At 48.5% G+C, this 26,378-nt stretch overlaps 1 protein-coding gene across 1 annotated transcript in view; it reads left to right on the top strand.

Moving 5' to 3' along the window:
* The window catches only part of LOC144149949 (protein-cysteine N-palmitoyltransferase Rasp-like), a 74,622-nt gene that overhangs the window by 36,640 nt on the left and 11,604 nt on the right, over nucleotides 1-26,378 (top strand). Inside the window, exons 7-9 of the mRNA XM_077681697.1 lie at nucleotides 2,682-2,797; nucleotides 13,874-14,080; nucleotides 17,111-17,146. Of these exons, the coding sequence (XP_077537823.1) occupies nucleotides 2,682-2,797; nucleotides 13,874-14,080; nucleotides 17,111-17,146 (359 nt within the window). The remainder of the gene's footprint in view (nucleotides 1-2,681; nucleotides 2,798-13,873; nucleotides 14,081-17,110; nucleotides 17,147-26,378) is intronic.

Here is a 26,378-nt window from a genome sequence, read left to right as displayed (position 1 = left end):
AAGGAAATGACCATGCGACCCACCAGCTCATTTTCCGCAACAGAACCTGTGATGTCACTTGGGAATGCTCTGCGATTGGCGGAGGCCGGCAAAAGCAAACGCATGTTAGACAGTTTGCATAGCGAGCTAAATGCCCGTGAAACATACTGCACATTCTTTTTATGACAAAGAACGGTGGAGTAAATGGTTGAATGTCCGAACGAACTCGCAAGCGTGTGGGCCAATGCGTACGCAACTAGCGCCGGCCGAGCTCGACATCTCGCCGTCGCGCCGACGAATTTTCGGGTTCGAGGCTCTTCGGGGCCAACGAACCGTTCCAGCACGCACAGCCGCGACCTTGCTTCGTATCGTAATCCCTTCACAGGAGGTTGGCCGTCATAGCGCCAACCAGCAAAGGTAAAAATAGAAACGAGGGGAGTAAGGAACAGCAAGAAGCGACGAGATAGTGCCAGTCGTCGCGTAAGTTTCGAATGGTGTTGGCTTGCTGCTGTCGTTACGAGCTCGTTTCCAGTTTACAACCACTGAATACTTCAGTTTGTTCGAGTACTTTACAATGAAATTTCGTTGCTGCGTTTTGAAATGCCCATGTAGTACGGGCAAATCGTCGAGGGAGTGCGACATCCCCGCCGGTGAGGAGATCTCCTTTCATGTGCTGCCCAACGACGAACCTAGGCGAAGCAAGTGGCTACGTTTTGTGAACTTTGCAAACGGAGGAGAAAGAGAGCTAAAGGAAGTACGAGTGTGCTCGCTTCATTTCCGAGAAACTGATTACGGCAGGGACCCTTACGTTAGCTCACTCCTGGGACATGCTGGCGCTCGTCGCCGACTTCGTCAAATCGCTCTGACCTTGGGGGAAAAATGCCGTACACACCGCGCATTGACGCTCGTATCTTTCTGGTCGAAGCAGAGAGCTCGCGCGAACGGCTTTCCATACACGACACCGGCCAACTGGCATAAGTGATACTGCTACTGAAATTGAACTATTATTAACCGTAATCAAAATACGGCACATACGTACCAGTCTATATTCGTCCGTCACGACGGGGCTGACGAAGAAGCGGTGCCGACGGCTGGGCGTTCGTCTGTTGTGGCTATCGCGGAATGGTCGCTTTCCCGTCCACCGCGTATCCCACAACTCTTGCCGCTCGTGCACTTAGAAGCATTGAGCGTTTTTGTGGTGTGAGGTTGTTAAATGCAAGCCCGAGCTCCTCGGCGAGAGTTTTGTTCTCCGGATCAGGCGATTCCATGACTAGGGCTGCGGGTGCACTAGGTTTTACTAGTATTTTTAAAGTGGCCGCGTCTCGATCGACTCCCGCGTGTGGGTGCTATATGGAGTCGACATACTAAGTATCTGTTTCATGGACCGGCTCTATGACGCCATTGTACACGTCACGGAATGTTCAATTTTAGCGGGATATTTAAAATTTTGGCTTAAATTGCCTTATTTCTCAGTGAATAAAGCATCATTTGCTTCCGGGAAAGCGCTTGGGGTACTATGAAACACTTAATCTTTCGAATAAAACAAACTTTTGTTTTCTCTTCATGGCTCCTTTAAAGCGCTTCTTTACAGGCCTTAGACCGAGTAAAGGAACTGTTAGTGGGGAAGCGCTGTCGAAGTGAAGGGATAGGCGGCAACGTTCTGAACGTTCTGATAGGCGGCAACGTTCTCGCGTCGGAATAACGACGCAAGGCCACGGAAACTGTGTGCACCTGTCTATTTCAACGGGCGATAAGAAATTTCAGCAGCAGTGATCTTGTTGGTGTAGGGTCTTTCTAATCTTTATTATCGACGTGTCGTCAAATTTGACACTTTTGCAGGCGAAATGACATTATGTTTAGTATGACGCCGTTATTATTCAGGCATGTGAGGAATCCCCCTCAGTACGACTTGAGGGGAAAGTTTCAAAGTTGCAATTCATGTAACGGTAACATCTCTTCGATTGAAGGGCGCGAAGGAATGTACACACATGGACAAATGAAACTCGAGCACGAAAATATGAACAAGAACGCACAAATAGCGCGGTTTCTCTCCTCGCAAGTGAAATTGTTGCATGGCTTCATTACAGCAACAAAGATTGAAAATGCGTCTTTCCAAATATATTACTAGTGATCCATTATTTAATTTCCTCTATCCATATTATTTGATTTTGCGTGTTGTGGTTCATTTTTTCGTGTTCTCATTTAATTTGTCAATGACTGTACATCGTACGTCAAAACGTCACTTCATAATCGCTGGGGTTTAACAGCACGGCGTTACACTCGTACAGGTCATCAGGTCCTCTTAATGCTTTACGCCTTTCCCCTGGAGTCGCGCTCAAGCGCTCTAAGCACCCGCATTGCAAGCACTACAGAGCGGAGTTCGTCACTGAACCTCCTCGTTCTCCTGTTAGGCCACTCAATCACAAATAAAAATGACTTCTCAATAAACACTGGTCGAAAATGTCATTGACAACACTAAAAAGCTTAATATCGGAGGCTTAAATAATATCAAGTCAATCCAATCGCTGAGTCAATCAAGCAGATACCCTGAAGAGTGCCTGTTTCCTAGCTAAGGCTCTATACTTCCGCTCAATGTTGAAGAAGCGGGTTACTGAATCCGCCCAAAATAAACGTTTGAGTGTTACATGTCAGCTTCTTCGGTATTTACTATGTATGCACCGTTGTTATTTCGCAATGTGCAGATGGAGGCGCCAAAGCCCATGATCACCCTGCAAGAGGTGAAGTTCTTGGCGGTCGGATTGCTTCGCTCCTGCATTCACTTCCTGGTCATGGACCTGATGCTCCACTTCTACTACCCGTAAGGCCTGCGGCCAGGCTGCACCGTGGTGTGGTAGTTTTAACAGCCGTGATGTTAAGCAGGCGAGTTGGTGGTTGGGCAGGCCAACGTGCCCTCAAAAACATCGCCACGCGATCACGTCATCACGCGTGCCGGCACCTCGCCGTGCTCGGGCGGAGCTCGGGTGCGATACAACTGGAACAAGCACGGCTTTGTAGACGCGTCGCGGGCTGGCTCGTTCTATCGCTTGTTGCGACTAGTGGTGCAGTTTTGACGGTGCAAAGAGAAGATTTAAAGCCAAAATGAAAGAAGCAAAAAAGCCGACAAACGATAACGTTAATCAACATCTTATTTAGCAACCCACACCCCAGACCACACAAACCGAACGGTGGCCAACGAAACAGTTCAAAAAATTGACACCATCTTCCCGCGAGGGGAACCATGGGGTAGATGCGACGCATCGGGGGTTGCCGTTGCGTTTCCGTAATGTTAGCGATGCCAGCGTGTGGATTGCTGTTGTGTATCCTATTTACGCAGCATGTTCAACCCCGATGCGTCGCATCTACCCCATGGTTCCCCTCGCGGGAAGATGATGTAAATTTTTAACCGAGCGCAAGCTGCACGCTAACCCACAGCTGGCACGGCGACGGGAGCGAGCGCAGCCGAGCGCAAGCTGCGCGCTGACCGTGCTGACGCACAGATGGCGCTGCGGTGAGAGTGGCGGAGAGCGCAGCTGCCGCGGCGAGGAGAATGGGGGAGGGATGCGGACTACGCCGCGACAACGCGGGACAAGGCGAGTTAAAGAGATGTGTTGCATCTAAATTTTTAAGCAAACGCTCGTCCCGCTGCTCCCTCCGCTTTAGCTTCACCGCAAAACCGGTGGGCACGCGTGCATTGCACATGCTTTAGTGACCTAGTGTTCATTTCTCTCTCGGGGGCTAACGATGACACCACGCGGAAAACGTAACAGAATCTCGAAGCCTAACCACGCAGAAAATTTGGCCGAGTCTCGAAGCATAACCACACATAAACTTAGCCGAACCAACAATAAGCTGGGTGGAGCCACCAGCTTCGCTATTTGCCCGCTCTTGGCGCCACTAGCGCGAAGCTACCCTAATTTTTTTAATAGGGTAAGGAAAATAAGAGAATGAGCATAAGAGAAAACTAGAATGGGTACCATACACTCTGCCGTCCACATCAAGGTATTCAGGCGGCATCAAGTCACATAATAGTCTCTTCCTTACAACGCACTTTGCCTTCACCATGAAAAGGTGGCATCGCAGTGTTCCTGTAGCAGTGTATAAATAGCCGAAGCCGATCCACCGAAGCTGTAAAATTGAAATTGGCACGACTTTGCCGTCCTAGTAAAATTGGTTGTAGAAGCCCCCGTCAGTGTCATAGTTTTGCTGAAACAAGATGAAACTTTGCTTTTATAGCCAGGGGATATAGCAACAATTATGAGGTAGTTACAGGGAGGGTTCCCGGTACCGGGTTATACCACCGGCCAGCTTTGAGACGGGCAGAAGACATCAAAGCATCATGGCAGGAGAATTCTGCAAACAAATATTGCCCTGCCATAAGTGTTCGTGAATTTGGCAGTGTTACCGATGTGCGACCCTCATTTCACGAAGTAAACCCAAGCTTTGGTGCTCCATGTAGGAACTGTACCATGCCGCGTCGATTTATTAGATGCAACGCATCTCATGCTCGCCCCTCTGTCCTTCCTGCGTCTGTCCGGCATTGTCCGCACAGCTGCGCCTCTCCTCCTCTCCTCTCTCCGATAGCGAACACTCTCTCCTAAACAGCTGCGGGTTGGCGCAGCGCGCTCTCACTCCGTTGCTAGGCGCCGGTGGGCGGCGCTGCGCGCGCTGCGCATGTGCAGTACTCTCTCTCTCCGCGCTCTCCTCTCCTTCGGGCGCTGTCAATATAAAGCGGCATGCCGCGCTCCAACGGTCTCAGTCGACGGTCGTCCGCGTTACGCTTGCACTCTCTCGCAGTACTCGACGATTGCTTGATGCAATCGTGGAGCCCCTAGCTGTGCACTTTACGGACCACAAGGCACTCTTTCTCGTCTGCAATAAAAACCGTACCTGAGCATACGTGTACTGCATGGGCATTGCATGGTGAAAATGCAAAATTACGCCCACATCCCCTTCGCGTGAGAATCCCTGCTATAAGCGTGATCAATACGATGGAAAACGCCTATGGAACCCCCCATGAGATGCGTTGCATCACACTAGGGTTCCCGCGAGGGGAGGTGGGCGTAATTTTCTTCACACTGTTGGAGTCATTATTTAAAAGAGTAACCCGGAGCCCGACAATAAAGTCAAGTCAATGAGATCGTGACAATGATGTGCTCTCGGGCAGTCCTTGCTATATATAGGCTCATTGACTTTCCATCCCAGTTGCCGGAAATCCCCGAATTTCTAACGACAAGAGTAAAGCTGCTCCCACGAACGAGGAACATAATACATCGTTGCATGCTGAGTACGTGTTTATTCTTTGTGCTTTCACTAATGTGTTATGCGTTTTCGTTGTTTTCCCACATCTCTTCCTGACAAAATAGCATGCAGTCAATTTGCGCAAGATCGCTGCTGAAAAGTATATTTTAAAGCGACACTTGTATTCCCCTTTTCCCAACCTTTCAGGAGATGATGGGGTGTCGCTCGCATGCGCCGAGTTTCCTCAACACTCCAGATGGCGCTCCCCTACGCGCATCCTAGCCGGCGTTTCACAGTTTATGCGTGTTACAAACGCTGTATGCTTGGAGCTGGCTGCGATGGCGTGTCAGCTGCGTATGCAGATGAAGCAAGTAAACACGTAAAGGACAAACAGGCCAGGAAAAACCATTGCGAAAAGTAGAACCATCTTTGCTACGCCGTGAAACTCGGTGGAGACCACGAAAATATGCTGAGACAAAGAATTGAGGCAATACAGTGAGTGACACGTGGCGGCCATGAAATATGGCAAACATCGTGAGCACGGACAGACCGACAACTGCTTTCATTTCTTGGTCCGGAGGAGCTACGTTGGGTTTGTAGTGGCGGGCCGCTCTCACGTAGGCACAGGAAGGCCGTGGCCCTCCGCCCTTTCGTAGGACCTCTGGACAGCCAGGAGTTGGACGGAGAGAACACCGCTTTTTAAGGAACACTACGCGCCAAAGCGACATCGATTGCCAACCATGGGAGACGAGCAGCGTGTTCAGCACTGTGACTACAAGGAACAAGCAGAACAAAAACGGGTACTGACTATGAAGCACGAGGAACGTGGTTTGTAAGCTTCGCTGTGCGTCGGTTCCCACCTAAGCATGGGATTTGGTAAAGTTGTTGCTCTCACGACAGCAGTAAGGGAGAAATATACACAAAGAAGAGAGTATATATGAGTAATTTTGAGGCACACCCAATGAGAGAAGGTTGGTTTAAGTTTTTGGAACATTTTGACTCTCTTTTAAGGAAAGATCACAGTCGCTCTAAACGCTAAGGTACTGAAACTGTGCAAAGGGTGTGCCGACGTAAGCTGAGCCTAAGTGTTTTGTTAACAGAAAAGAGAAGAGAAAGAAACTCTTTATTAAAGAGGAAGACGCAGATAGGTTTGCTGACATGAGTTCGCCGACATGCCACTCTGTAGGGAAAGAAGGAGAGGGAAGAAGGTAGCAGGTGTAGTTAACAAAAGTAGCAGAAGATAATTCAGTAAAATATGCTGTTGGGCTAGTTGGTTCTTTGCTTAAGGAACACAAGTGCTACAAACCAGGACAGAAAAAACGAAGAACGACGAGACAGATGCGCTACTAACTGATTTATTTTTATTCCAAGGAAAGACAGGTACATAAGTAGCTTGTCTACAAACACACATACACAAAAAAACAATAGATCTAAAAAAGATGCCATAAAAACAAAATAGCCACTGCTGAAGACAACAATCACACCTTTTTATCGCATGTTGTCTAGGATCCGGTACTCATTTGTAAACAATGATAGCGATGCTTCACTGATACCGCCTGCGCTGTTTTTCTAGGTAAAATACCCTTCGCGAAGTTCTCGCGCCACGGTGTCACGACTCTTTCCTGTAATGATTGTTTCAGACAGTCGCGGAAGGCATCCTTTCCCACACTCGTGGCAGTGATGAGGCAAATGCGACCCGGTGCCATTCTTCATGGAAAGATCATGTCCCCTGAGGCGGTCATTTACGCATCGGCCGGTTTGTCCCATGTACACCTTACCGCAAGTGAGCGGAATCTGGTAAATGACGCCAACATGGCAGTCCACGTACTGCGCACCGTGCTTCTTTTTGCAACAACTTTTTTTCCCGTTGATGCGCTTACACAGGCTCGCCAACTTGCACGGTGCAGAGAACACAATAGGCACATCATATTTTTTGGCCACACGCTTTATATTATGGGCCACTTTGTGCATATAATGCACTACCTCAGGTCGCTTTTTCTTTTCCCTGGTCACCTGACAATTCAAGTGCCGGTGCTTCATTTTCTTGAGTAGCGACTCAGACACAAGTGACAGTAGACTGCGAGGATAACCCGCGTCCTCAAGTCGTGACACCTGGGCATCGAAACTGGCCTGCATGCGATAACCACATGATTTGGTGAGGGCACACTCTAAGCAAGAAATAGCCATCGCTTGCTTCACGGTTTTCGATTTAGCGGATCCAAAAGGAAGAAGCCCTTTAGTCGCGCGTGGACAGTACATCCAACAAATGTGTTTTTCTGCTACGCAGATCTCTATATCTAAAAATCTAACGTTCTGCCCTTTCTGAAGCCCATGAGTGAAACTCAGGCTGCCTCGTACCTTCCTAAAGGACTCTAAAACCTGCGCAACACTTTCGTGGTAGGTTGCAGATTCCCGCTTTCTTAAAACAATCAGGTAGCCGTCCACTTATCTAAAAACATTAAGAACTATGTCATTGTTTACCTCATCGCGCAACCGCCGGTCAAAACTGGAAAGGAAAGTAGTAGACAGAATAGGGGCCACACACGAACCAATGCATATTCCCTTTCTTTGCGTGTACAGGTCTCCTGCAAACTTCCCAACTGTAGCGCCTAAATAGAACTCCAGAAGGGATAAAAACGCGTCTACAAAGATGCCCGTCGCACTTTGAAACTTGGTTGCTCCATTTACATCAATGCACTCTTGGACACATGCATGGAATTCGTCATGTTGTATCGAAAAGAATAAATCCTCTATATGCATAGAAAAAATCCCCCCTGCCGAGCTATTATTGCCCAAGTAGGCTATGACTTCACATGAATTCTTGACAACAAACGGGTCATCTGTAATTAACGTTTGCAAGTGCTTTTGAAGGAACCTGCTAAATTCGCGTTGCCAGCAACCGTTTTCACTGACGATGCATCTGAAAGGAATGCCGTCCTTATGGGTCTTGGCTGCGAAAAATATAGACAGGCAACTTTCTTTACAGTTCTTGATAGATTTCGCAAGTTTTTTTCTAGTTCTAAGGCTTTACACTTTTACACAGCTGTGGTCTTTACCTCTTGCGGGTTCAGCTTAACTGGGACGAAGTTCTTCTGCACGGCAACTTTCGCCTTCTCTGCGAACAAGACAGCGGGCAACACCACGAAGCCGCCCTCTTTGTCCGAACCAAGAAGTTGTAGCGCATTGTCTTTGAACTGGTCGACCACGACATTCATCGATGACTGGTGACGTGATTTGCAGCCTGAAGTCGAAGTCTTTAGATAAGTGGACGACTACCTGATTGTTTTAAGAAAGCGGGAATCTGCAACCTACCACAAAATTATTGCGCAGGTTTTAGAGTCCTTTAGGAAGGTACGAGGCAGCCTGAGTTTCCCTCATGAGCTTCAGAAAGGGCAGAACGTTAGATTTTTAGATATAGACATCTGCGTATCAGAAAACCACGTTTGCTGGATGTACTGTCCACGCGCGACTAAAGGGCTTCTTCCTTTTCGATCCGCTCATTCGAAAACCGTGAAGCGAGCGATTGCTATTTCGTGCTTAGTGTGCCCTCACCAAATCATGCGTTCATCGCATGCAGGCCAGTTTCGATGCTAAGATGTTACGACTTGAGGACGCGGGTTATCCTCGCAGTCTACTTTCAGTTGTGTCTGAGTGGCTACTCAAAAAAATGAAGCACCGGCACTCCAATTGTCAGGTGACCAGGGAAAATAAAAAACTTCACTATCTTCCCGTAGGGGAACCCAGAGTAGTATGCGAAGCAGCCATGGGGTCGAGGAGAATGAGAGGCGAGGCTGGAGGAGAAGGAGGGGGGCGGATCGCGCGCGCCCGTCATTTATACCGCGAAGCTACAGTGGCGCCCCCAGAGAAGTATACGGCGGCTACCGTCGCGACTCTAACCCTAAGCTGCTTCGCCTTATCGCGCGCGAAGCCGAAGGTGTTGCCATTCGTCGAGCAATCGCTGAGAGGAGAGGAGGAATGCCGGAGAGGAAAGGAGATCAGACAAGGAGAGCGGAGGAGGGGGAGGAGGATGCGCATGCGCAGTGCGGGTGTGGACGCCGCAAAACGGCGGAGGGAACAGGCCCGACCATAAGCTGCTCCGCATCTGAAAGCGACCTCAGGTACCACCTTATATGCACAAAGTGGCCCATAATATAAAGCGTGTAACCAAAAAATATGATGTGCCTATTGTGTTCTGTGCACCATGCAAGTTGACGAGCCTGTGTAAGCGCATCAACTGGAAAAAAAGTTGTTGCGAAAAGAAGCACGGTGCGCAGAACGTGGACTGCCAAGTTAGCGTCATTTACCAGATTCCGCTCACTTGCGGTAAAGTGTACATCGGACAAACTGGCCTATGCGTAAATGACCGTCTCAGGGAACATGATCTTTCCGTGAAGATCATGTTGGGGGTCGCATTTGCCTAATCACTGCCGCGAGTGTGGCAAAGGATGCCTTCCGCGACTGTCTGAAACAATCATTACAGGAAAGAGTCGTGACACCGTGGCGCGAGAACTGCGCGAAGCGTATTTTATCCAGAAAAACAGAGCAGGCTCTATCAGTGCAGCATCGCTATCACTGTTTTCAAATGAGCACTGGATCCTAGACAAGAGGCGATAAAAAGGTGTGATTGTTGTCTTCAGCAGTGGCTATTTTGTTTTTATAGCATCTTTTTAGATCCATTATTTTTTTGTATGTTTGTGTGTTTGTAGAAAAGCTACTTACATCCCTAGATTTCCTTGGAATAAATCAGTTGTAAGTAGAGCATCTTTCTCGTCGTTCTTCGTTTTTTTCTGTCCTGGTTTTGTCGTTTTCCTTAAAGGGGTCCTGAAATACCTTTCGCCGATGCATGGATGTACATGTAACCAAATAATCAATGTATTAGCAATCTTCTCCTGCAAGAATTTTGTTGAAGCGATGAGTATTAGCTGCGAAATCGTAAATCAAAAACCGCGCATTATCGTCGCGCTGCGTTTCCTCCTCCTTTCGCTGTTGACGGCGTGCGAGCCTTCCCTCCCACGCATGCGCTCGTCAGCGGTGACGTACTTCCGCTATGGCGCTCCAAAGACTGCTGTCTGCTGCGGGCAAGCTTTGTTGACACCATGAATCCCACACTCCGCTCAAGGCTGGAAAAGCGAACGAAAAATCTGGCCGCATTTGTGAGTCGGCCTGGCCTTGCCCTTTCGCGGTGTACGTTGCTGTAGTTATCGGCGGCACGTGACTTTTTTATCGGCGGCGAACTCGCAGCCGCTCGGAGAGGATTGTGCGCGCGGTCCACCACTCACTCTCATTGGGAAGTGCGAGATGCGTTTGATATTACAGAAGGCGGTGGTGTGTATGTGTTGTGGACGCCTTCCTTCGTTTCGCGATGAAATGCGACGTTGTGCTTCTGCGGGTGGATAGTGCTTCCCATGGTCTGGATTATCTTTCTCGAGCGACGTGCGACTGAACCTCGCATGGGGTATGTGCAGTGTGCGTGGCTAAAAGCCATCTCGGCTTGTGCGCCAGAGTTAAGTGACTTGCTGTTCGTCCCCGCAAACCACGCGCGAGGTGAGTGCCGAATTTACGACGAGCAGGAGGAGGCAACCCATCGTCTCTCAATCGCGGTTCAGACTTGCAACGCATGTTGTGACGTTGTGTTCGTTGGAAACGCATCTCTGGGTTGTTTTGAAGTTGAATAAAATGTATGCGTCAAACCGGGGCATTCGGCTCAGGGCGTTCTCTGCGATTGCACGAAAGAAGTGCCAAGGGGCTTAAACGCTTTCTTTATGGAACGTACTCAGGTAAGAGAATATCCATGTCGTGTTATGGCCATGTTGCATTCAATACAAACGGTTAAGCGTTTGTTTACACTTGTTTCGTTTGTCGTAAAATGTCCAAGAACTCCGGCACTCCGGTGGCAGATCAGCCGGCGAGCCGACGCTGAGCCGACGACTCATCTCTTTGGCGGAAAAACGTGAAAAAGCCGCCCAATAGCAGGATGACTAGCTCATGGCGAACATCTGGGAATCGATGACGTCGATGATGTAGACATGTAAAGATGGCGGCGTCCAAAAACACGAAGGTAAGGGTGAGAAAAAAGCGACAAACTTTGCAACAAAAGTGTGAGCTTTCCGCTGCGCGTAAAAGAGTAATACTTGGCGCAGATGACGTTGACGACACAATCTAACGATTGCGCTACTTCATTTAGTGTGCAGAAAACGCCTTTCAGGGCCCCTTTAAGCAGAAGATAAAACTAAAAAATACAGTCCGGCTTCAGGCCATTGAGGTAAATGCTTCTTTAAATGACGTGAAAACTACAACGTCGTAGACACACCAATCTGCTGGAGAAAGAAGAATAGCGCAGACAGGACTTTGTGTTTAGCAGAGGGAGAGGGCCACGCTCCAAGTAATAGTCTCGGTGTAATTGGTCCAGGGTGGTGACAATCAACTGTATTCCGTAAACGGTACCATGATTTGGCATAAGCAGAGCACTCGAGTAAAATATGTTCGACTGCATCAGTTGAGCCACAATTATTGCAGTATGGGCTTGATTTCTGGCCTTTACGATGTAGGTAGGACTTTGTTAATGCTGCGTTGAAACGGAGCCTATAGAGTGACGTCTCCAGTCGGCGGGGCCGACGTTTTGGCAGCCTCGTTCTAATATATGGATCTATGTCGTATAAAAACCAATGGTACTCTGGCAGGAACCATAAACGGTTCCTCTCCATCCTTAGTACAAAAGAGTTCAGAAAAGATCGCCAGTGAGAACGATGTTGTATAACAAAGTAAGGCATATTCTTCGAAATATTATTACAAAAATTGCCGTGGTTAAACGCGGTAAAAGCAAGTTTTTAGGGCGATAGCTCGGTTTTCGCGCCGAGCGCACGAAGTGAACGCGCACATGATTGCACCACCCGACACATCCCAGACGCTGCTCGGCGCAGTCACCGGTCTAGGAACGAACGCGCCGTAATATGGATGCCTCCAGCGCCTCCTTGTACCGTTTTCAATGGCACACGTCTTTACATGTTTCCCCCTATCCCCTTCTCCGAACCACCCCCCCCCCCCCCTCTCGGGAACGTACGAAGGTACGACGTTTTTCCTCCGCAACCGCATGAGGCGCTGGTCTGGGTTCGACCTTGCCTCAGCTTCAAGGTCATATTGACGTAGTGAGGCGTTTGGGGGGTTTTCTACCCCGGGTATTAGAGCTTGCGCTCAAAGAGCTTTTCTTCGAGACTCACGTCATTCATGCTCACGCATGAATCTGCTCGGTAATTACGCCAGTGCTGCTTCTACTTCAAACAATGACATTTGCCTTGAGCACATTCATCTTTAAAGGGACTCTGAAACGCTTCATATAAACACTTTCACTCTTTCCTGCGCGTTTAGAAGCATTGTGAAAGATATAGGTATCGTCAGCACGGAGCGGCACTGAATGATTTGCTCGTCACAGAACATTCGTCTTGCTTTACTGTCTTGCTTTTGCGGCTCACTTTTTAAAGTGACTAGCGAATGCGTTCACTGCTGAAACTAAAAAAAAGCCGGCAATGGGCGCTATACTTCTGTAAAGACGTAATTGCAGCGGTCCAAGAACGCCAAGAGCTGTAAAGAGAGAACAATCTTTTGAGCATGTCTAATACCCGTGCTACAGGAGCGTTTGGAAGGCCTTTAAGTCGACTGTCATTTGACTCAAATGACACCTTTGAGCTGCTAGATGACGTTTTTCAAATGTCTTTGGTTGAAATGTCATTTGAGTGAAAGGAGCACCACCAACGGCCTTTGAAACGCGAACTGTCGTACTCTCGAGAGCAGTTTCTGCATGCCATAATTACAAAAACAATTATTTACGAGTAAAAACTGGGAGTTCAAGTGCACAATCTTCATAACTTCTCACTTGTTTTTGTTTTCTATGACTCACTCAACGTAATTCGGTACTCTCAACACCGGCGCTGCAAAAAAAGAAAAAAGAAACTGGCTGTCAGCGCAGTTTTCATGCGCGCTTGTAGATTGTTAGCAATTTCAATCATTCATTCATTCATTCACCCTTTATTTGAAGCGAAGAAATTTGATCGCTAATAACTTTTTTTGCTCATTTTGACTCTAAAATTTAATTTTTGTCAATAACGAAACAGGGCAGCAGTGGTGGCACCAAAACATGGCGTGTGAATGCGGAAACTGTCAACTGCCTTTGAGAATTGTCGTGTAGATCGGCGGAACTCCTACTTCGAATGGCATTTGAAATTTCGAGGGTCATTTCACTGAAATGTCCTTTCAAACGCTCGTGTAGCACAGGTGTAAATTATCTGATGGCCATAGAGCAATAATTTTTGGCTGCCGTACTTTGCGATCCTCTAGTATAGGTACTGGATATGTTGGTTGACTATATTCTCCAAGAATTTAAAATTTCTAAAAAAGGTGAAAAGAGTGTTCCAGTGCCCCTTTGAATTCACTTCAGCTGAAACTGGGACCTCGGGGGCGTCGTCTTCTATGCACGTAAACAGACTTGAGGGACCCGAGGAGTATTTGTGCCTACCAAAGTCAGCCAATTCTTCCAGTTATAGTATTAGAAAACATTTAAGGGCGTGAAGATGTTGGGCATTAAAGTAACAATTTACTCGTTAATTAGCAGCTCCTAATTATGTTGACGATGTTCACAATGATCCTTGTTCTCGCCATGCAGTGCCGCCCTGTCCAGTGCTCCGTATATGGTGGAAGACTTGGACCTGACAAGCCTCGTGGGCTACGCAAACATGCTCTTGCTGTTTTTCTACATGAAGTACCGCGTCCTATATGGATTGGCCCGCAACTACGCCAGGATTGAGTGCCTGGAACTTCCACAGCCTCCAAAATGCATCGGAAGGGCCCACCTTTGTTCCCATTTCTGGAGGTGAGCAATGTAAAGCCATCCTTGCAGAAGACGTAAACTCATCCAGTGTGGGAAAGGGAATTCAGACGGTTCATACAGCAGTTTTTTTTTTTATGATGTTAAGTATTAATTCTCCTTAACATGTGCCCATAGAGTTTCATACTAATATATACTAGAGGGAAATCTGGCGCTGCATTCGCGGGCCGCCGTGGGCGGTGCCATTGCAGCTAGCGACGTTCCTTGCCTCCTTGGCTTGGTTAGCCACATGGCTTCTATTTTGTCTTGAAGCCAAAATCTATAAAAACTTATAATATCGTTTTTTTGTTCATCTTGCATGAAGCTTCTAAATATTCCCTGAAAAATACATCTTTCTGGGGGTTTAATTTTATAATAATAAAGCAAATTCGATTAATCTTACGCAGTATTATTGTCGTATTTTTGCAGCCAGAGGCAACTCTTATTTTAGAAAAACAATTATAAAACACCTGAGAACTCCTTATGATGTAGTGAACGCAAAAGCATTAGCGTTAAATTTTGGAACGGGCATGCCGTTAGTGTGTACGCAGCCAATTTTCACACCTACTTTTGATGTAGTCTGTTCAGAGTACATCTCCGTAAAAAAAAAGGTTTAATTAATGATTGTAGGACAACAGTCGCGGAAAAGCAGTGCGTTCATTCTATCCACGTCAACGTCGTGTCGCTACAGTGGGACGCGTTCAGTGGTGCACATGTGTCTTCGCACAATCACCAGCATCCTCCTTTTGTTTTTGTAAAGGTTTCTTTCTCATTCGTGGATTATAACTGAGAGGCAGGGTCAGTCGGCCCTGCAACCGCTGAATATATACTAGTAGCGGAAACGTGCTTTGTTATTCACCTAATTCCTTCTTGTGTGATTAACATGGTAAAAATTTTCCTCTAGTATCCATTGCATGTCTTCACGACATTTTAATAAGTATAAGGCCACAACTCATGCACAAGGTGCACCTAGTGTCATCAGATAAGGTTACACAGTATCGGAACTCTTTTCTCGTGTAGTTCCGTGCCGCGGCCATGATCATTGGCCAGTTCGCATCACGTGACATTTGTTTACACTGCAATAATTCATGGGCGCCGTCACTTTGTTGCTTATGCACTTTCAATCGGTCAACTCTGGGATGCTTAGCCTGTCCCCCCTGTTCGGCGGCTGCGCGCGGCTGACGTCATTCAACATTTCAGCAGCAGAAGTGTATTCGCAGATGCCGTTTTTCTGCGTCTTCGGCAGGGTTGTTGACAAAAGACCCGGTCGACGTTAGCGGTGATACCGTAGATGCGGCGATCTCAAAACACTGGTAAACACCAAAATGGACGCCGTTGTTGCCGTGAGTGACTCAGTAGCGGCACTCTGAGCCCTATCTACTGACACTAGGTTTACCTTTAGTCAGCTGCAATCATCTGGCCTTGGTGGTTCAGGGGTTTTGGGCTCCTCTCGCATTCCATTAGAGCCTAGTTCAAATCCAGCCCAGCGAAAAAATAGCGAAATTTTCGTTTCCCCCGTTTTGCTAGTTTGTTTATACCAGCTTCCTTGAGAAATGTGGAATAGTTCCGGGCATTCACTGAGTCGTTTTGTCTTACCCTTTAAGCAGTCGGCCATTTTGTGTACAGCGAACACCGCATCTTTAATAAACATAGTTAACTAACGCTACCGCGTAAAATGTCCCGTGAATTTAACTTTGACTGCATGCCTGGCACTGTGGGCACGTGAAAAAGAATCCGGGTACACATTTATACACATACTTAGAGGCCTAACATGCTTCGAGTTACTAACAAGTCACCTTACGCTTTTTTTGCAACAACAGAGAAATAGTTTGCAACAACAGAGAAATAGATAATTCTCCATTTTCGTCTTGACCATGGTCGTGCACTTGCACTTTTATTTACTAACTGCTAATAAATAAAATAATTATTTCAACTTTCCTCGTTGAGTATAAGGCAGAGAGAAAAGCAAGTTGTTGTATTGAGAAAACCCTCCTTAATTAATTATTTTACACAGGTCCGTTTGTCCCAGGTAAGCAGCACAAGGCATTTCGCCGTTTAAATTTGCTTGTTTAAAACAACAAATACAAGAGACAAAATGGGATCGGTACCGGCTGGTAACAAGCGTAGATGTTTTGCTATGGAATATGTACGCTTAGGTGGGTCACTTAACACGAATGTTAGCTGACACGCGTACAAAAGCAGAAATTCCATCTACTCCTACACTTCGTTGCTTGTAGGCAGTGCGTCGAAGCCAGGTGTGATTGCGCGCTAGTGAGGTGAAGGTTCCGCATGGTATCGCCTGGCGGGAAAAATGACGGCTCGACGCGTTCCCATTTTCTCTTTCAACCTCTAGGTAATTTTAATAGCAGCGTGTGCAGGTCAGTAAAACTGTGATAAAGATCTCTGAAACACTTTCGATGAACGCTTTCACTCTTTCCTTCATGTTTGGAAGCACTGTGAAAGATATAGTTGTCGCCAGCACGGAGCAGCAAGCACTGCGTGATCTCGCCGAAGCAGATACGCCTTCCGTTTCTGCTGGGCTTTTGTGGCTTTCTTTTTGAAGTGGCTATCGAATGCGTTCATTGCTGCAACTGAAGAAAAACGGGCCAATAGCCGCTGCACTACTGTAATGACGCAATTCCAGCGGTCGAAGAGCGCCCAGACAGGGAAAGAGAGAAAACTCTTTTGAGAAAGTCACCAAGTTAGTTGATAAGCATGGAGCAGTTGCTTCTGGCTGCGGTGCTTTGGGACCCCATAATCTAAATACTGAATATGTTGGTTGGCTACGTTATGCAAGCGTTTAAGATTTCGAGAAAAAGTTGGAAAAAGTGTTGCATGTCCCTTTAAGTGAAGTTGCCTGCTTACGTTGGTATAATGTCGTGGTAACATTGAATATCATTGTGCGTGCCCTGTACGTCCCAACAGCTGTATTTGGCAACCCTATTTATTTTGGGCTTTGCCCCTTTTATTGACTAACGATTGCGTCTGACGCAAATTACTTTTGGAGACAATGATACTTTTTGCGTCTTTTTCCAGGTACTTCGATCACGGGCTGCATCTGTGGATCAAAAAGTATGATTTTTTTTATATTTCGCCCGCTTTGAAACTCAGTGTATTGATTACCACCGCAACTATAAAATACAACACCGAAGGAGGAAAGGACGATTGAACTAATGAGCATCACAATGAGAATAAACTAAGAACAAGTTTGGCGTATACGCGAATTACAATAGCGCAACGGAGAATTACTTACCGATAACAGAGACGGTATAACGTGTGTCCAAAATACTGAATCAAAACCATTTCAATGCTAAATTATTAATTTTTCCTTCGAAAAGGTGTAATCAGGATTGCCCATTGGAAATGTACGGGGCCCTAAAAGAGGAAAGGGAGGGCGTGAAAGATGAAGTAAGTAAAAATAACCAGAAAAACTTGGTGCACCTTGGACTAGTGGTGCAAGGGTGGGGAGGCAGCAGAGCAAACGGCCCCTCTCCCTTCTTCGAGGACTTGGGTGTTTCACCTCACAAGGATTTACCAACTTGCCGCTGAAAGTTCTCCATGACTGGCAGGCCCGGATCGCTTTGCCCACAGGCTTTCGCATCTCTCCCAAGGTGTACCGCGTAAGCACGCGCTAGGACCCGCGGCAACCGGCTTCGCAAGCTCGGCATCTATGCTCCTCCACACGGGCGGAGCTAGCAGCGCTGCACCTGGCCGCCTCGAGAGGGGGCTTCTGAACCACCCCGAAGCGGTCATCCTCACGGAATCCAGGACTGTCCTGCCCCGGAGCGCTCCCTTGCAGCCAAGCTGCGCACTGTGGCCTCCCGAGGCTGCGACCTGCGAATCCACTGGCTGCAGGGCCACAGTGGCATCCGGGCCAACGAGGACGCCGACGCGCCAGCCAAGGAGGCCCACCAGAAGGACACCCCGATTTCCCAAGACGTCACCGCCTTCATCAGGCCCGCACCACCCTGGCCCACATGGTGCAGACGATGCCCCCCGACCCTGGGGTTGTGAGTGGCCTGGCGCCGCGACCGTTACCTGCACGCATTAGGAGGGACGCCCGCTGCCTGCTTCTCTACATGCGGCTCGACAGCTGCAATTGGGCGGAGCGCCAGCACCGACATGGGCGCAAGGACTCCCCTAAATATGTGGACTGTCCGGAACCACAGACGATAGAGCACCTACTCTACTTCTGCCCCCACCACGCGGGGCAGAGAGCAGAGCTCTACCGAGCGCTCCAGCGTCGCGGCCTTCCCAGCGCCGGCATGGAGGACCAAAGGGGCCTGCGGCAACCGAACGGGAAGTTTTCGCCCATCTGCTCCATTACCTGGAGACGACCGGCCTTACGCAGCGGCTGTAGCACGGAGTGCAGTGACTGACGGATGCGCCGGGCCCGGACTGACAGCTGGGCTGGGCTGGGCTGGGCTGGGCGTCGTTTGAAGTTAGAGAAGCTCAGAGTAAAATATGCTTTGAGATGAGGTTGAGGGCAATGGATCAACGAAGGTGGGCAGCTAAGGTTTTTAAGTACCTATACTTGAAAAGCGTGGACACGCAGTGGTTAAGAAAGACTAGAAGGCTAACGATGAAATACGGAAAGAACAGTGGGGAATCCAAAACAGCCAAGGTAACCGAAAAAGAGGCAAGGCAGATTGAAACGAATAAATGGAGGGAAAAAATGGAAGCTAAAACGTCGTTAAAGATGTACAGGGCTGAGAAGATGAACATCAGAAAGGAAAATTTCTACGATAATTCCCAGGGCAGTGCTTTGCTTTTTGAGGCTAGAGCAGGTTGCCTGCGAACTAAGAGTTTTGTGGGGAAGTATTCACAAAATGATGGGGTATGCGTGGTCTGCGGAAAAGAAACAGAAACTATGCGGCACATCGTGTTAGAATGTAAGGGTATCCATCCAAATCTACATGAAGGGAATATTGGGCTTTCAGAAGCCCTAGGATTTAAGGGTATCACAGAGGAAGTTAACTTCAAGGCTGTCGAGGGGACGAAAAGAAGATTAGAATGCTGGTGGACGAAGAGCAGAGAGGGGAATATTGCCTAGGACAGTTACCACCTGTAACAGAAAAAAAAAGTATTTTGTGCCTAATAAGCTTTTTGTGCCTGCCCTAAGCAGCGCTAGTATTCAACCAAAAGTGTTAAACATAGGTATATTAGTCCGTTTTGGTAAGATGACATGTCATCACCCCGATACAAAGGGAAAACCAATTGAAATCATCATCATCATCATCATCAGCTCTCTCTCCACTTTATCCTCTCCCTCACCCTCTACTTCCCTTCCCATGCACGGGGTTGTATGCAGGTGAGCTCCCTGCCTAGCTCAAAATATCCCCAGTGCATTTCCTCTCCTTTTCCTCTCCCGCAAACCACAACCACCACCAACCACCGTCTATGTTCCCCACTTCAGGCGCGAGCGCACGTGAACTCGCGACGAGAAGAGCACGTGAGAGATCATGCCACGATCGCTGGGCAGAGTGTTCTCGAAGGTGGAGCTGGCCGACGGCGGGTGCTCATCACAAGGCGCACGCTGACGTGAGCTCGGTTTTATTTTTAGATGCGAAGCATCCCTTGCTCTCGACTCTGTCGTCCGTCATCCGTCGTTCGTCCCTCCGCACCTCTCCCTCTACACTATAAAAAAAGAAATAATAGTTGGCTGCACCCGGTTTCGATCCCACGACTCTCTGGCTGCAACGGGAGGTAGGTGGCGCTCTTCCCACTGTGCTACAAAGAGTATAAATATTTAGGAGTATGGCTGAACAGCAGCGAAGATTACACGCAGCCGCATGAGGCTCGCCTTAAGACAAAAGGAAGACGGAACGCGGCTATAATGAAGCATACAGCACTCTGGGGATACAGCAAATACGAGGTGGTAAGGGGAGTTTGGAAAGGGGTCATGGTACCAGGATTAACTTTCGCTAATTCAGTTCTGTGCATGAAGCCAGAGACCCAAGTGGGCCTGGAAGTAAATCAGGGGGTGGTAGGCAGATTGGCCCTAGGGGCCCACAGCAAAACTACAAATGAAGCGGTACAAGGGGATATGGGCTGGTCGTCTTTCGAGGCGAGGGAGGCGCAGAGCAAAATAAAGTGTGAGGAGCGACTTCGTGACATGGAGGACGAAAAATGGGCCGCGAGGATGTTTAAGTACCTGTATGTTAGGAGCGTGGACACGCGGTGGAGACGGAGGACCAGACAGCTGACTAAGCGGTACGGAAATTCAGTAGGGGAAAGTGGTGTTTACACAACAGTTAAACAGCAGGTAAAGGCCGCAGAGACGACGAAGTGGGCACAGGGAAGGGAAGCGAAAAAGACCCTGGAGACTTATAGGCCAGAGAAACAGGAAATTAAGAAGGAGGGATTCTATGGCAACACGAGAGGCAGTGCGTTGCTCTTCGAGGCACAGGCAGGGTGCCTGAGAACCCGGGCATACACGGGTAGCTACAGGCATCAGGATGAAACGTGTGCATGCTGCGGCAGTGATCAGGAAACAATAGACCATATTGTCAGGAGCTGCACAGAGATACGGCCACCGCGCGGTGAGGGGGAAACGACGCTGGCGGAGGCTTTGGGATTTGGGGCAAGGGGGAACCTAAAATTCAAGGCCATAGAGGTGACGAAGAGGCGACTGGAGTGGTGGTGGAGGAAAAGTAGGGAAGGGATGGGTACGCAGGAGGAGTAATCATACGGATGGGAATTTAGAACAGCGAGGGGAGAAAAAAGGGGGTGGGGGCGACGAGTTTAAAACAGAAAAGAGGGAGAGATGGCAGGAAGCAAATCAATAGGTTAGCTGGGAGTAGGGCAAGTAAACGTAATAAAACAGGCAAGTCGGTTGCTGACAACTAACGCCCCAATTCGAAGGGAAAGCCACTAATCATCATCATCATCATACAAAACCGAGACAGGAGCAAGTGCTACGAACGCGCCTTGTGTCCTTGACTTATTCAAACTACGTCAAGAAGCTACTGATACAACGAAGTCACGCGAAGCTGAACGTCAACGGAAACGACGAACTGAAAACTTTACAGGAGGATGTTGAATTTCCCGTGGGAAAGCTGTGGCGGGAAGCGCCACGCGCCTTGCAGCTTAACCAGAGAAGAGCACGAAGAGCGCGGGCAGTAGTAGTAGTAGTAGTAGTAACTTTATTTGAGCTCGAGGCGTTTTCAGACGCCAGACGGAGCGGTTCCCAGGCCGCGGGAACCGTATTGGGCCAGCAGCTCCTGGCCCCTGGCCGTCAGCGCGAGCTGGGTCGGCAGGGCGGGGCTGGACCGCAAGGTCTCCCATCGCTCGTGGAGTGGGGTAGGGGGGGGGGGGGTGGAGGGAGGGTGGGGGGGTATAGGGGCCTTGAGTTCAGTGCACTCCGCCAGTATGTGTGCGAGCGTACCGCTGTTTGTTTTACAGAATGGGCAGCGGTCCCCCTCGTGTTTAGGGTAAAATGTATGCAACAGGACGGGGTGGGCTAGTGACCCCGCCTGGATGCGCCTGAGTATTGTATGTTGCTCCCTGGTCAGGGTGCGGTGTGGCTCGGGGAGGGTACGCCGCTCGTCTTTGTATTCGCTCGTAATTTTTTTATATGTGAGTGCCGGAGTTGGGGTGTCCGTGTCCTGCCCTGCCCGGAGGGTCATTGCTCGGGCGTGGTAGTCAGCGATGACGTTGCCGGCTACCTTTGTATGGGCAGGCACCCATGTGAGCTCTATGGCTCGGCCCGGTGCCCTCTTTTTCGATAATATTGTGGCTGCCTCTGAGGAGATCACCCCCTTTCTGAAACCACTGTAGGCTCTCTTTGAGTCAGTGACCACCACCCCGACGCCCGGTTGAACGAGCGCCAGGGCTATGGCCACTTCATGGTTCCCCACGGGAAGATGGTGTATTTTTTTCTTGATCTGCGGTTCTGGTAACACTATACACAAGAATTTCCACCGTGCTCTGGGCGCCGCCATTTTTGAACGATCCATGCGCCACCTCACGGGAATTTCTTGGGGACTGCAAGTCGAGCAGACGACGCCGCAGTCACACGCTGTTGCTCCGTACCGTGCGTGGAAATCAGGCGTCCAAAGGGCATCAAAAATCGGTAAGTGTCATTTATTCGGTAAGTCAGCAGCGCGAAGTTTAACAGTGCTTTAAAGGAGCCATGAAGACAACACACAAGTTTTGTTCATTACAAAGGCTGCTTTATCCTGATAAAAATGACACCGATTTCATCGCGAACTCCGAAAAAATAACAGAGATATTAAAAAAAACGTGTGGAGCTGTGGCGACTCGCTAGCCAGTTTCCCAGAAGCTTTTCTATGACGTCACAGAAGCTTGTTTGGGCGATTGATGGCGGCCGAACTAATCAATCGCCAGGACACATGACTGGACGATTGTAGTGGGGCCGCTAGTTCCGCTTGATCGAATCACTTGAATCCTAACGTGCACCTTACCCACTAAAAATTTTGTTTTTAGGGCTGGCCCATATGACGTCACTCACGCCGATAACACGTCACTGTGGCGCGAAATTCGAAAGTTCTTAAGTATTTCTTGCGTTTTTATCGGTTAAGAAATGTCTTTCGTGGCCGGAATGGAGCTGAGTGAGGTACTGAAACGTAATTCTTTAAAATTAACCAAAGTTGTATTTTCTCTTCATGGAACCTTTAAGGGGAACGTTTAAAGCGTCTGATAGCTGTCAGGTTAGCCCATAAATTCCGTTCTCAGCCCGCCAAGCCGGCATGCCACCTAACGCGTGCTTTGCCTGACAAGGCACATACCTGTGAGGGTACGTTTCGCTGCGCCCGCAGGGCGCCCGACTTTTTATCACCAATGGTAGTTTATTTTCTTAATGCAGCGCAGGTTGCCGTCATTGGCTTTACTTGGCGATGTAAAGAATCCACTCATCCGGGCGTCATTACGCCATTGTTGGCTGCAACAATCAGTGTCAGCGCAGAGTGCTCATACAAGAAACGCGCGAGGTTCACCACGAAAAAGAAGTGTCTGCATGTGCGTAGTCTATTCGCTGCCCAAATTTCCTGCGTCTCTAGAGGGCCGCCGCGAATGATTCGTCACGCTGAATCGGAGACTGCAAACTTAGAAAGTTTGCGAGAGTAAGTACAGTAGTACGCTGCTTTTGGAAGCGCTCTTTATTCACCCTAATGTTCAATCCATATCGCACGTTTCGGTCCTCTGGATGTATTCACTGTTCATTTCAGCGACTGGCCGACGAAAATCAACCCGCCACCTGTGCTGCAGCTCGGATACACGAAAAAGGCGAACCGAAAGCGAAATAGTAGCGTCGCGGTGCACCACGATTTCACGGCTGTTTGCTTGCTCAAAAGAACTTTTGCGTTTCAGTGGCGGGTGGGAACTGCGAACAGCGATTTACCGAGGCAACCGGGCGAGCTGCGCCACCGCAACGCTACTATTTCGCTTTCGGTTCGCCTTTTTCGCGTACCCGAGCTGCAGCATAGGTGTCGGTTTAATTTTTGTCGGCTTCCAATCGATGAAAAGAACAGAGAATACCTCCACAGCACCGAAATGTGCGATACGGATTTAGAATGGGGGTGAATAAGGAGCGCTTCCAAAACCAGCGTACGACCGTACTTACTCTCGCATTTTTGCTGGGTTCGAAGTTCTTCCGATTCAGCGCGATGACACATTCGCGGCGGCACTCAAGGGACGCAGGAAATTTGTGCAGCGAATATACTCCGCACATGCAGACACTTCTTTTGTAGTGGTGCTCTTCGCAGGTTTCTTGCATGAGCACCTCACCTTTACGCTGATTGTCGGTGCAGCCAATTACGGCGTAATGACGCCCGGACGACTTGCTTCTGTAAAATGCAAGTAAATGCAATGACGGCAACCGGCGCAGAATTAAGAAAATAAACATCACTTGGTGATAAAAAGTCGTGCGTCATGCTGGCGCAGCGAAACGTAGCCTCACAGGCAACCCCCGCCAGGACAAAGCACGTGTCGGTTGGCGTGCCGCCTTTGCGGGTTGGAAACAGAATATATGGGCAAACCTGACGGCTATCGGACGCTTCGAACATTCCCCTTAAAGCACTCTTAAACTTGTCACTGCTCACATACCGAATAAATGACACCGATTTTCGATGCCGCTTGGACGTCCGATACCCACGCACGGCATGGAGCAACAGCGTGTGACGGCGGCGTCGTCTGCTCGCCCCGCAGTCCCCTAGAAATGCCCGCCATGTGGCGCACTGGTCACCGGCAGATGGCCGACCCGGCAAAATTCTGGTCTATACGGCGAAACTAAAAGCTCCAACAGCTGTGCAGTAAACATTTGTGATAAGACGCAAACCATGTAAGACCTAGAAGAACTGCCTTTTGGGCTTGTTGGTACAGATTCATGATTGCAAAAGCGCTACTTGAAAACGACGACGAAGGAAGAAACACAACACGAAGCGCTACTATCAACTGAAATTTATGTTGAAAAACGAACATACATATATACCAGGAAAACGAACAAGAATCTGCGTCACCACCAACACATTGATAGCAACAATACATTTCAACTATTCATACATACATGACCGAGTAAAACATCGACAGCAGACAGCAGCAAATAATCACAAGGCACGTGGAGTACATACCAAGATTAAGCACAATCAAACCCCCTCCAAAAGTGCAAACTCAATTGCCGCGAACCATACATTGGGTTTGTTTATTTGTGTATTGCTTTTACCGCCCGGCTTCGCCGGTCTGTGTTATCTCTGCGCCAAGGGAAGCGGGTGTTCCATTCTTTCTTTCTGCGCCGCATGTGTTATCTGTTGTGATAGGGAGAGCATTCCGATCTCACGTGAACAGCCCAGAATAATCTTCTTGGATCTACTATGTTCTCGATGCGAATCGACGTTTCGAGAACCACGCGCGCCGAAAGATAAAAAGCCTGCAGTGCGGACGCCGGGGCATTCGATTCTGCGACGCTCGCCGACGCAAGTCACTTTGTTGACCGCTGCTTCGCCGCCTCTGTATTCTTTTGAGTTGTTAGGGGAGCACAAGTTCGCTCCAATAAACTTGTTTCTCCATCATAACAACTCAAAAGAATAAAGAGGCGGCGAAGCAGCGGTCAACAAAGTGACTTGCGTCGGCGAGCGTCGCAGAATCGAATGCCCCGGCGTCCGCACTGCAGGCTTTTTATCTTTCGGCGCGCGTGGTTCTCGAAACGTCGATTCGCATCGAGAACATAGTAGATCCAAGAAGATTATTCTGGGCTGTTCACGTTAGATCGGAATGCTCTCCCTATCACAACAGATAACACATGCGGCGCATAAAAAAAGAATGGAACACCCGCTTCCCTTGGCGCAGAGATAGCACAGACCGGCGCAGCCGGGCGGTAAAAGCAAAACAAAAATAAACAAACTCAATGTATGGCTCGCGGCAATATCATGTAATTGTAAAGATGGCTGGCTGACACAACTAATGTCTCCCTTCCTAATTTGAAAAGCTTCTATGATCTCCCTTGTGGACCGATTTGCATGTTTATCCATGACGGTTGTATCGTCTAATTTAATTTTACACTTTTTTGTGCACTGTTTGCAGTGCATTGCCAGATGTGAGTACGGTGCCCCTTTCAAAGAACTGTGATGTTCACGAAGGGGAACGTTGAGGGACCGGCCCGTCTGGCCAATGTACTCTTTTCCGCATGTGAACGGAATCCTGTAAGACCTACCAGCTGCACAAAAAATGCATAATTGACGAAGTGAACACGTTTAATCGCTATCTTAGTGTAAACATTAAATCGTTGGTCCAATGAAGACAACTTTCAATGGCCGGAAGTGGCGTAACAATTCTTATGTATTAGGGAACAATTCTTGCAATTTCTCAACATTTTTGTCCGTGCTCCAGTGCTCACCAGAAAGAAAAACACGCTGCAGTTCGTATAAGCACATATTCACTGGCGTCATCTTGGCGCGTATAACCGAACTGCCACATCAGTAAAGCCTTGGTAAAAATAGTGTTAGCATCTCAGTTGAAGGGCCTATGAACGTGGACGAAAGGGAGCGTTGTGACGGTGTGTTAGACCTATGTTTCCCAGTGTGCCGCACTCGACAAAAGAATAGGCAAAGAACATCTGGACTTGTGGTGATTAAGATGTGTGCGTTAGACCGTATGGCTGCGGGGTGTTGCTGAAGTTGAATGAAAATGCAGCAATTTACGCCTTTACAGTGTATAATACGAGAGGGTTTGTAAAGTTATAAAATGTATAATGTTTGTAGCATGGCAACATCTATCGTTCGGCAGATGCAGCTTGCAGCGGTGACCGGGTCACGACATGTTCAATAAGTAATTTGCGAATTTGATGTCA

The sequence above is a fragment of the Haemaphysalis longicornis genome, unplaced genomic scaffold (genome assembly GCF_048455015.1).
Source record: "Haemaphysalis longicornis isolate Haplotype H1 unplaced genomic scaffold, Haemaphysalis longicornis Haplotype H1 scaffold_8, whole genome shotgun sequence".
Taxonomy (NCBI): Eukaryota; Metazoa; Arthropoda; class Arachnida; order Ixodida; family Ixodidae; genus Haemaphysalis; species Haemaphysalis longicornis.
This window is presented reverse-complemented; position numbering and strand designations above follow the sequence as displayed.